At 44.3% G+C, this 12,131-nt stretch overlaps 1 protein-coding gene across 1 annotated transcript; it reads right to left on the bottom strand.

Moving 5' to 3' along the window:
* Positions 1–1,805: 1,805 nt before the first annotated feature.
* Positions 1,806–4,912, bottom strand: LOC123101883 (G-type lectin S-receptor-like serine/threonine-protein kinase B120). The gene is made up of 5 exons (XM_044523132.1): positions 3,580–4,912; positions 3,267–3,368; positions 2,389–2,626; positions 2,152–2,302; positions 1,806–2,063 (listed from the first exon to the last, which is right to left on the bottom strand). The coding sequence occupies exons 1-5, from the start codon at positions 4,910–4,912 to the stop codon at positions 1,806–1,808; spliced, it is 2,082 nt and encodes a 693-aa protein (XP_044379067.1).
* Positions 4,913–12,131: the final 7,219 nt, after the last annotated feature.

Here is a 12,131-nt window from a genome sequence, read left to right as displayed (position 1 = left end):
TCCTCGTCTGAAGCCATGCCGCAGTCCGCGATCTAACCAAGAAATCTGACTTAGCATCGTCCCTATCCGCCCTTCAGAAATTGCCGTGAAGCCTCTCGCCGTAACACAGACCGATATCTGCCTAGTCGAATCGCTCCATCTTTTCCCTGAACTTGCAGACTAACCTTTTGTTTGGTGCCTTCGCTGCCTCGGTCGCCAGCCTTTTATTACTGCTGGATCCACGTACGGCCTTGCCTATTCCTTCCCTGACACACGGACCGAGTTCAACTTTGTCACGATTCGCCCGGCCTTTGCCAAACCAAATCTCCCACGGACTTATGCATGCACACGTCTCTTATTTTCTTTTTTCTAATCATAGCCAGCAGACTTGTCCCTGGACCAAAACATGCACGCACGTACACCTTCTTGTAAAAAAAAGGATCCGATGCATGTTAATCCTTCGGACTCCTGCCTCAGCATGATTTTATTTTTCCTTGTGCGCTGCACCCTCCCGCTGCTCCGAAACCGGTTGCCACACGCCTCCTTGAGGCTCCAGCGGCCGTCTCGCGTACGAACGCCGACAACTGAATCCTGACTTTCCTTCTCTCGTTCCGTGCATCTCGGAAAAAACCTCGCCGCTGTATCCGACGAACAGCTTACGCCATCACCTCTGATCTTGGTTCTCGCCAGCGATCTGTACTGCCCCGTCGCGCGTACTCACCGACGCCAACCCTGCCGTAACAGTCGCCACCTCGCGCATCGTCCATGCACGAGCCGTGCCATACCCTGGCCACTCGCGTCGCCGACACAATCCGTCCGCAGTGCCGCGCCGCCGCCCTTGTACAACACCGAGCGCATCGTCTCGATGCTCTCACACTCCGATCTATCCGGCCGTCCCCCCACGTCTGGTCACCGGTCTGATCGCGAGCCGAATGCGTCGCCTCCGCAACGTCTTCAACAGCCATTACGCTGGTCCGATCGCCACGTCTAGCCGATCCTTACCGACCGCAGCCCATCGAACGGTCCAAGCCTCATGCCCGAAGTGTCCGACACCACTGACCGCCTCCGCGATCGCCGCCATGCTCCACCTTGCGCCAATCGGACGTTCCATGGCACCCGTCGAGCATGATCCTCGTACCTCCGGATGATCTTCCGCACAGCCTTCTCGCAACCTTGCTCATGATACCACTTGTTAGAATAAAACGCTAATGCAAGATCATAGACGACATACCGAGGCACGATATTTGTTAACGAGGTTCACCGATATGGCTACATCCCCGGGGCATGACTACGGGCGCTCCTCCCCAAGATACCGCAACACCGGCCGCCCGGGCGCCGGCACAAGCCGTCGGCTCCCCCGCGTACATGTTGCTATCAAGTCGTCATAGGTTACAACGTGTGGTGGCTCTCCGTATATAAGAGGCCTAGGATACAAGTGTCCGACTCCTACACAACTCGTACCTAACCACACCAATTACAACTCCAAGTCCATGTAACCCCTTGCGTACATAATATATTCGACACAAATATAACAAATTTAATAAAATACAATATATTGATACTTAATAGTCATGCGAACTCCAACCATACATTTACTTAATATTCATTTTGGTTTTATATATAACCAACTGTGTGCAATTGATACATCTAGAAGAGTTACCAAGTCTTGGAGCCAAAAAAGCTTCCTATATGCTTTGCACGTTGGAACTATGGTACCAGTGAGTCGGCCATTGGAAATACATGTAAATGACATGATCCTCGGAATCCATAGAACACTGTTTCTATCTCCCCTTGCGAATTTCGAGGCTCGTGTTTTTTACGGGGCTTTATCCTAGTCCGTCACTTCCATAGATCTGGTATCCAAAGTATATGGGCTCTTTCAACTGCGGGAGCTTTATGGCTTTGTTATCCAGGCTTTCTACCACCCAAGACATGAGGGGGCGAGCATTTGGGTTGTTCTGCACCGACAACAGTCCAATATGGATGCACCGTAGAGCTTCATCAGCTTCATCAGGAGAGCAACCCTCGATGATAGACGGGTCGACAAGATTCGACAACATCCCATCCCTCTGTAAGCTGCACGCCTGCATCGAATCAATAATGTAAGTAATCATATCAAATAGTACTAGGTAGCACCCATTCATATGAATTGAGCAACTTTTGAGCACTTACATGATCTATAAGGTTATGAGAGTGCGTGCTTGGGCTTGTAGTGCAGATCTTCAAGCCACTCACTATTTCCAGGAGTAATACACCAAAGCTGTACACATCAGACTTGACGGAGATGATTCCTTCCATTGCATATTCGGGCGACATGTATCCACTGCTTGCCGCATAAAAGTTAAACTTGACCAATTGAATTAAGCACAAAAACGAGAGTTAGCATGAATGAAAATTCTCACTACTCACAATGTTCCAACGACTCGATTGGTGTGTCCTTGCTTTTCATTGACACTAAATATCCTAGCTGTACCAAAATCAGATATTTTGGGGTCCATCTCAGCATCCAACAATATGTTGCTTGCCTTGAGATCTCTATGAATCATCGTCAATCTGGAGTCTTGGTGGAGATAAAGAAGGCCACTGGCTACACCTGTGATTATCTTAAATCTTGTGGGCCAGTTGAGTAGTGACTTCCTTGTGTCATCTGCCAATGATAGAAATATACAAAGCATACTATCAGTGAAGTGTGTTCCTTTCATAGAGACTTTGCAACAAGTGAGCAGACGTACTGAAAATGAAGGAATCCAAACTTCCGTTAGGTAGGTATTCATAAATCAAAAGTTTTTCATCTTCATGAATGCTGCAAGCTAAAAGTTTGACCATGTTCCTATGCTGCAACTTGGTGACCAGAACTATCTCATTCTTGAACTCCATTTCCCCTTGGACAGAACCTACACGAAGCCTTTTCACAGCAATATCCTTACCATCTTCCAACTTGCCCTGAAACATGAGGTATTATTGAGTAAGGAAGGTTAGATCTTCCATTAATGATCCAATTATCAGTACAGGGACTTCTTGCCTTATATACATTGCCAAAACCTCCTTGGCCGAGAATGCTAGATTCGGAGAAATTATTTGTCGCGACAACAATTGTTCGGAATCTCAAAATGGGAAACTCTGTGTTACTATCAACGAGTTCCTTACAAGTTCTTGAATATACTCGCATGATCCTTTGCCAGACACCTTTGCTAGCATGATTGCCTGTCAAGAATGTGTGCCTGTCCCATTAGTTTGTTGTGACTGGAGATGACATGTAAATTAGAACGAAAATAATAATTTCCTACCTCTATTGACATAGGCCCAAATAAACACCACGCATACGAAGATCAACAAACTTGACACAAATGGTAATACCATTTTTATAGTTTTGACCTTTCTCAGGTTACCTGCACAGAATTAGTTTAGGCAGAATCATCAACGTTTATCAATGCTAACCATCACATCCATAGAAAAGTAATGACTCTTTCTCTAATGCAAGCATGAAAACATTTGGCCATTCTTTCTTCCAATTTCAATGCATGGATCCCTCCTTAAAAAAACTATCTACTGAAACATAAGCAACGATACATACAAGGAGGAGCAAGGAAGGAAACATACCTTGTAATACGTAAGTCCGAACATAGAGGTTCTCCCCTCCTTGTGCGTTGTTCTCCATGTCGATCAAATCCCCCATCCATACCAGGCACCTTGTGTCATCTCCGTCGATATCCATGTTGCTCATACTGGAGTAAGCATATGCCACACATGAGCAATTGCTTTTGCATTCCTCAGTGCACTCATCAAAGCTTTTGTTCGGGACATGGAGGAACTTGTCAGGGACCTTCATGCCCGAAAAGGTCAAGAACCCGTCTCCATGGGTACACCTTCGCACCTCCTTCCGGCGGCATCCCTGCAAGAAACGTCCGACGATCCATCCTTTATCGTCCCTCGGCTCGAAACCATCCAAGCACTTGCACACTGGGATGATTTCTGTGTTGTCGCAGTAACCATAAGGACCACAGTAGCTATACGTATTGCACTCATGTTCAGGCTCTGCGTACAGGGCTCTCCATACCGACATGTTGCTTTCCCAGCTTAGGACAGTTACCTTACCTGAGTAGTCAATATTCATCCTAACCAACACGGCGAAGGAGCCGGTTGGCATGCCGAACGACATGTAAACCTCGTCGCCGGCGTGATGCAACGCCATGTAGATGGTAGACTTGAACATATCCATGTAGTACAAACGGAGGAGGTAGTTTATCCATACCGGGCTTCGCCGGTGTGGCCTCGAGCCATTCCAGATGAAGCTTTGCAGGAGATTGTTGGGGTCTGCGCCGTAGGAGAACACGCCAGGTGCCGGGTCTTGCTGGCCTTTCCAAGCAACCAGTTGCTGCAGTGGATGCATGTTGTGGCTGAGCCTGAGATTCATGCCGGGCAGGAGGGTGTCGGTAGGCTGGTCGAAGCTTTGCCACAGTATGGCACCGTCGGCCAACGACCGGAGGATGAAGTTTCCAGTGTTCTCCAGCATCGCTACCACCGAGATGGCGGTAGTCAATGATGAATTGATGATGTTGATGTTGTTGTTCGTCCTCCAAAGGACACGGCCATTGCTATCAGATATCACTATGTCGGAGCTGCTGGTTACGGCAAGATTCACAGAGGAAAGGTTTGTGATGGGAGCGGCCCGGTTGGAGACCCATACCACGGTGCACTTCGGAATGTCGTTGTACCATATTCCGACGTAGTAGTGCTTCTTGGTGGAGTTTGATGATGATGGGGAGAAGAACCCGAGGGCGAAAACTTCGTCTTCCGAGACAAGAACACTACCAGGGGAGAGCGGCTTGCCAGGGACAAGTAGGTGGTCGGATGCACAGAGAGGCACCGAGCTGAATGGCCAAGAGAGAAACAAAAGGATCGCATAAACAGAGAGGGAATGCATCATTGGCATTCTTGGCCTTGTGCTTCTTGCAGGATAATGCATGGGAGTGGTGCCAGTGCATATATTGCAAGGGAAGTGAGTGGGGTATAAATAGAAGCAACCAGAGGGCGATCGAGGCGGCCTTGGATTTCGGTGTTTGGATCCAAGGAGTTAATGAAAGAGCTGTTCAAATTTTCCATATTAGTACTGCTACCAGCCTGCTGTGAGGATTTTATATCTTATTATTTACTAATTGATCAAAATATCAGCCTCTCCACATTTAGATAGTGAACATGGGTGCTTTCTATGGAACCTTTCGGTTAAGACCAAGGCGGCATATTCACCTTCTCTTCATCACCCACCTCGACACGCATACATACTAAACTGAATTGCACAGAACCACCACATATGTCGCATCGTTTTGCAGAAAAGACGAGGTTTCAAAAACTTTTCAGGATGCCCTGCAAGAAAGTGTTAATTTTTTGCAAATCACACTGGTTGACGGTTTCCCTCGGCTAACACCCAAACTGACAGTTCAGGCCTGCCGGCAAGCAATAAAGGGCGGGCCTAGGATTTAAACAGTGTGTATTCAAAATCTGAAAGAATAATCTTTTTAAAAGCTTTAAATTTTGTTTTTATCCTGTATAACTAATTATTGCTTCATATCATACTGACTGTATAATTAATATATAAAAGATATGGCAACTCTCATCACCGGCAAACTGCAACTTGTTTGACAACTAACTGCAACTTGTTTGACAACTAGAGACCAAGTGGTGCCTGCATGCATACATAAACTTAGCTCAGCTACTGTTCGGATGGCAAAGCAAACCCAGTTTTAACAGTCAGAAGATTAATGTACATGAACACCTCAAATTATCGACCAGATCTTAAACGGGCGATCAGAATTGGGAAGGGAGGCGCTTGTTCATCTGGTGTGGTGCAGCCAAATCCTACATGGCGTTTAAGGCATCAGATAAGGAAAATCGGCAACAAGAACTATCTCGCGTATATCAAGATGTAAGAATGTCTTTTTCTCAGACAGATGTAAGAACGTCTCGCGTCGACAGATGTAAGAATATCTTGCTCGATTTGGTGTTTTTTCTTTCATTCACTCGCTTTCTCCTTCGCTTGTTCACTTCTCTTTGCTTGTTTAGTTCACCTTTTTCCGTTTTATTTGTTTGTTCCAGGTTTTCTTTGTTTTTTCATTTGTCTTTGTTTTTAAACAATTTTCTTTGTTTCTTTCAATGTTTTTCTTTTCTTTTTCTCAATTATTAATGGTTTCTTCCTTTCTTTCTTTGCTTTCTTCATTTTTTTCTCAGTTTTCTTCGTTTCTCTTTGCTTCCTCCTCGGGTTTCACCTCTTCCATTGTTTATGCATTCCTTTTCTTCGGTTTTTATTTTCATTTTGGTATTTTACTCTTTGATTCTTGTTTTTTATTGGGTTTCTTTGTTTCTTCATCGATTTTTATCGGGTTTTTACACATATCTACTTTTTTCCAGTACACCATAAATATTTTAATGTACACAGTAACAATTTTGCAATACATTGAATTTTCCAAATACACGATGTACATTTTTTTAATATATGGTTTGAACACTCTTTTAAATAAATGTAAAACATATTTTTAAATGCACGTTGAACATTTTTATTGTAATAAAAAATTAAAATACACGAAATTTATTAAATAAATGGTTAAACTTTTTTCAAACATAGGTTTTTCATATCTAATTTTTTTTCATACACATTTTTACCTTTTTTTGTATACACTAGGAACTTCTTTAAACATGTTTACATTTTGCTAATACAGTATTAACATATTTTCAATATTATATTATTCAACGTCTACTATTTTAATAAACATTATATACTGTATACATCACGATTTTTTATACATTTTGAAAAAAAATTAGGTACACATTACACTATCTTCAAATACATGTTTAACATTTTTTTTCATATATCTGTTTTGATGTGTACGTTTTCCAAACACATTTTACACTTTTTACATCTATGAGGAACAGTTTTCATATACACATTTAACATTTTCCAAATACAGGATTAACTTTTTTCATATATATGTTTTGATGTCTATTTTTTCATACATATTTTACAACTTTTCATGTACATTAGATTTTTTTTCTCTAACCATGTTTAACATTTGTAAAATGCACAACTAACATTTTTCATTTTTATGTATAAAATGTTTTTTGCCTAATACATACATTTAAAATATTCCTAAATATAAGGAAAAGTATAGTAAAATAAAACAAAAAATGAGTCCAAAAATATGAAAAAATGGAAGAAAAATGCGCTCCAGGACTGTAGTCCATGCAGAGCCGGCCCATGGTCGCGGTTGCTTGACGTGAGGCTTGCTGGAGTAGGTCTCATTCTAAGTGAGGGCAATGTTTTTTCGGATTCCTGAACTTTTTTCATATTCGCAAACATCTTTCAAACTCATGAACTTTTTCAAAACTTATGAATTTTTTTCAAACTCGTGAACTTTTTTCAAATTCATGATTCTTTTTTTGAATTCATGATTATTTATATAGTCAATGGTTAACAGTTAGAGTTTAGAGGTGAACTAGTCAGTGGTCAATAGTGAACTGGTCAATGGTCAAAGGTCGGCTGATCTTTTTTAGGCCAGGTCGACAATCAAACTATCAACAAACAAAGAGAGGTGCTTTGTTGGGCCCACACGCTGGCTAGCATGAGCGCTCATGGCTTACATGGCGCAGTAGGCGTTGTGGAGGAGCACTCACCATTGGGACACGACGCAGTACTAGCCACCAACAGTCATTAGGATTGGAAATGAGTGAACAAACATAGTAAAATGTGACTATATATATCCAATTTAGAGAAAAGTTTAAAACATCTTATACTTATCAACGGATGGAGTACTTAAGTTGAAACTCTTCTCCTCACATGAATCACACTTATCCAATATTAAAACATTTTTTCCTATAGCTTGACTCTAGCCAGAGATAAACAAAAGATTTTTGTTGCAACAAAAGGAACTAAAGGTTCATATACTATGGGAATACTTCTAGGTATGCAATAAAGTAAAGGTGATAGGTCCGACAAGCATACTACTTTATATGGAACGGGGGGGAGTATGAAATTAGTGACAATTTGTACTAATTTAGTGTCAATTAATATGGATCAAGGGAGCAACTTTTTCACTGAAAGGGGTGAAGAATGGCAGAGGCATGCATACAAACTCTATCCTTCCCTCCTCTAAAAAGATGCGGTGAGACCTTTACTGGTGACTCAAATTCGCTACACAGCTTAGCGGCCCTTTTCTAGAATATAAGTTGTATTAGTTCTTTAAAAGTGAATGTTTGATTTAATTTATAGTGAACTATATGAACATCTATAATACTAGATGGATAAAAATATGATAATATACTCCCTCCATTAACTGACATGGTTTTATTAGAACCATGTCAGTTATTACCGAAATAAAGTCACGTTAGTTATTTTTGAACAGAGTAACTACTTCATAAAAAATATAATGATAATAGTCTGGTATTATTGTACATATTACTATTTTTCTTTATAAACCTAATCAAAGTTGAGAGAAGTTTGACTATAGAAAATTTAATGCAACTTATATTTTGAAACATAGGGAGTGGGGTTTAGAGCATGTGATGCATATGAGTCTAAAATACATAAATTGTACAGCGAATGAAGATAGGTATTTGCTCGGTACGAACGTTGAATTCTAGAAAGGACTTTGGACTGGTTCTGGTCGTCGGTAAGGAGGCGAGCAGGAGCATGAACTTGCGCCGCTCCTTGCGAGGACGGCTCATCCAGATGGTAGCCAGCGTCAACGGCAGGGGGACCTTGTGTCGCCGTTTCATAAATTAAAATAAAAGGGTGGGCAAAAGAAAACAAATAGGTAAAACATAAAAATGAAATAAAAAATGGAAAATGAAAAACAAATTGAAAGCCATATCAAAATATCCCAAACATGTTATGCTTGTGTATGGACGGAGTACAGGGTAAAAGACATAAGAGGATTTAGGGTTTAGTGACCAGTAACGCATTTAGCGGTGCTTGCAGCTCATATCAGTGAAAATCAAATGCAAGTTGCGTTTAGATCATAAGTTCAAGCTAGAGATTTTTTTTAGAATAGCTAGAGGTTGTTAGAGAAATCACTAATTGAGGAGTAGTTGCAAAGATCACTCCCATCCCCGCAGGTTGTGACAAGCAGCGCTCTGCATGCGCGCTACTTGCCGCAACCCGCGAGTTTTTCCTTTTTTCGTACATTCGTTTATTCAAAACGTTTTATCTCTTAAACCGTGCATCCAAATCTCGAACCATTTTCATCGTTGGATTCCTCACGTTGAGATTTTCAATACTAGATCCCATGTTGATAGGTTTTGACGAACTCTTTTTTCACGAAAAAATGGATGAAAAAACCGAACCGGGAGCAGGGTTTCTTTTTCCTTTCTGAAAGAGGCACGGCCTTGCCTCTCGCGAAAGCACAACCGTGCCTCTCGCGTAAGGAAAACCGTGCCTCTCACCGAAAGAAAGAAAACAAAAAACACATTTTTTTCGTTTCTGAGAGGCACTCCCGAAATCACAACCGTGCTTCTCGAGGAAGCAAAACCGTGTCTCTCGCGGAAGGAAAAAATAGAAAACACATTCTTTTTTCGTTTCCGAGAGGCATGGCCGTGCCTCTCGCGGAGGATAAACCGTGCCAGTCGTGAAAGGAAAAAAATAACAAAAAGCATGTTTTTTCGCTTCCGAGAGGCACGGGCCGTGCCTTCCGCAAAAGCACAACCGTGCCTCTTGCGGAAGGAAAGAAACAGAAAACACGTTTTATTTCCTTTTCCGAGAGGCACGGCCATGCCTCTCGCGAAAGCATAATCGTGCCTTTCATGGAAGGAAAACTGTGCCTCTCGTGGAAGGAAAAAAGAATAGAAAATGTTTTTTTTGTTTTTGAGAGGTACGGCCGTGCCTCTCACAGAAGCCAAACCGCGCCTTTTGTGGAAGAAAAAACGCGTTTTTTCGCTTCAATGATTTTTGGGTCCAAGGTGGAAAACCAAAAAATCAAAAAAAAACCTGGAAAACCCCGTTTAAAAAGCCGAAAACGTGTGTAAAAAAAATCCGAATGAAGCACCCAGAGCGCGACACATGGCAGCGGCTGAGAGCAGGCCAAGTGGTGTCCTCTCAGCCCACCTGCAAATGATTGTTGCAAAGCTCCCGAAGGAGCGCTCGTCAACAAGTTGCTCCCGGTTGTTAGAGGTGACGTAAATATTGTTAGCGATTACCCCTACTTCAGGCCAAGTAGCTGAAAGAGGACGTTTTTTTTCCTCAAAACATAATGTGCTTCTTTTTTGAAGAACAAAAGAGAAAACTTAGGGCCTACATGCTTGCCTTCGCCAAGTAGAAAGAGGTTGGTTGGATGGTTAGGACAGTAGTTTTCCCAGACCACCAAGGTTCAATTGCTGGATTTATTTTAGAATTTTCGATGATGTACGTTGAATGAAACAAGACGTTTTCGTCATAATCGAATTCCTTTTCGCTGAATCATGACGACGATAGCACACACAAGGTCGACCGACCGACCGCAGTTTGGTACACTGCGCACGTGCATGTATCGTATGCGCACATCATGCATTCTAGAAACAAAGAATGTACTACCATGCACGTACGTGGACTGGAAAAAGGCCCCCGCTTCGCTCCCCTCGAGGCGATGCGGGCGGCGACAAAACCCTAGCCGCCAAGCCTCCTTCCCCTCCCCTTTCCCTCCTCGCCGCCGCCAGAGGGGTCGTCGGCATAGTCCGCGTGGCGTCCAAGGAAGGTGGCGGCGAGGCCGTGCTGCTCCGTCTCCGTGCGGAGGGCTCTCGTAACCAAGGCGGCGGCCTCGAAAGGTGCGGCGGCGCTGTCTTTGTGGCGAGCAGCGTCCGCTGGTGCTCCTCCTCCCCCCTTGGACGCGCGGGCGGCGAGTGGTGGAGGCGCGGGGCGAGGGTCACGGCGGGTGGCCTGGTGCCCCTGGCTGCGCGTCAGATCTGGAGGTCTCTTCCTCTCCCTTCCTATGCCTTTTCCCCTCTGGATCTAGGTCGTGGCGGCCGCCGGTCGCCGGACCTGTTGAAGGTGGGGATGCCGGAGTTTGCGTTCTCGGACCGAGAGAAATCTTTGGCCGGTGGTCTTGGCCACACTGTGGCGACGCCTGCTGGCGTCGTTCCCCTTCTCGGAGGCGCCGTCGAGGTTCGTTCCCATCTCCCTCCCCTCTCATACCCGGGTGAAAACCTTAGCCAGATCTGGTCTGGGCGACAGCGGTGTGGCTTGCGTCGTCACCTTCCTGAAGGTGTCGTCTTGGGCGAGTTGGGGGTGTGCGTTGGCTCTTGGATGCGGTTCTCCGGCACACAGTGACATCGCAGTTGTTGATTTCGCTGGGATTCGCAATATTAGCTCGCTGTGGTTGTCCGTGTTCTCTTGTGGGTTGCCATGGTTGGGGGATGGGATATGGTTCCTCTCCCCTATGTGCAGCTGCACGGCGTGGGTGCCTCAGACATGGATTATAATTTTTTTGAGCTCTAATCTCGCATATGCTCTAGTTGTTTATCAACTCTGTGTTTGTTTCTTTGGTGCCCTCGTCCTTAAACAGCTTCATTTCTTCGTGTATGGACCATTGAGCTGCAGTGAGGTTCTTCTCTTGGTGATCTTGCACGGTGGGTTGGTCACGCTGAGTATCTCCCAAGGTGCCACAGCATCTCTACCATTCTTTGCTCTAGGGTGAGCTGCTTCAATTTGCGACGGTCCGGCGCCCTTCGATCCAGGGCGAGGGGCAGGCGTCCCCTTCAGAATTGAAGAAGGAGGGTTTGATCATGGTGGTCTCTTTTCGAAGTAGATGAGGGCATGTTCATCTTCGCTGGGGGCGATTCCCTCTTGAAGCTCGCTTGCTGTCATGCTTTGGTGCTTCATTCGCGTCCAAGGGTGCCATCAACATTTAGCTAGTCCCCATGTAGATCTCTTGTGATGTCTGTTGTGGTGCCTGTAACCTGTTTTTGTAGCACCTTGTATCTGCCGTTTTCAGTTTCTTTGTTTCTCCTTTCCGTTGTATGGGGCTGATGTAATTCCTGGCCGGTTGATGGCTTCGTTACTTCAAAACTGGGCTCTTCTTGAGCCTTCGTTCCAAAAAAAAAACCATGCACGTACGTACAGTACAGCACAGCTCCAGCTCCAGCTCGATGGAGCACCGATGGATTAATTGGCCGCGATGGCACTGGCAGGCAGC

This window comes from Triticum aestivum, chromosome 5A, assembly GCF_018294505.1.
Source record: "Triticum aestivum cultivar Chinese Spring chromosome 5A, IWGSC CS RefSeq v2.1, whole genome shotgun sequence".
Lineage (NCBI taxonomy): Eukaryota > Viridiplantae > Streptophyta > Magnoliopsida > Poales > Poaceae > Triticum > Triticum aestivum.
The sequence above is the reverse complement of the archived record's forward strand: the minus strand, read 5'-3'. Positions and strand labels throughout refer to the sequence as shown.

Excerpts from the sequence above, each read along its gene's own strand:
- LOC123101883 (XM_044523132.1), bottom strand. The coding sequence starts at position 4,912 with ATGCCAATGATGCATTCCCTCTCTGTTTATGCGATCCTTTTGTTTCTC. Across the intron at positions 2,627-3,266 it reads TTGGGCCTATGTCAATAGAG|ATGACACAAGGAAGTCACTA; the intron begins GTAGGAAATTAT and ends TATCATTGGCAG. Across the intron at positions 2,303-2,388 it reads AATCGAGTCGTTGGAACATT|TGGATACATGTCGCCCGAAT; the intron begins GTGAGTAGTGAG and ends TGCGGCAAGCAG.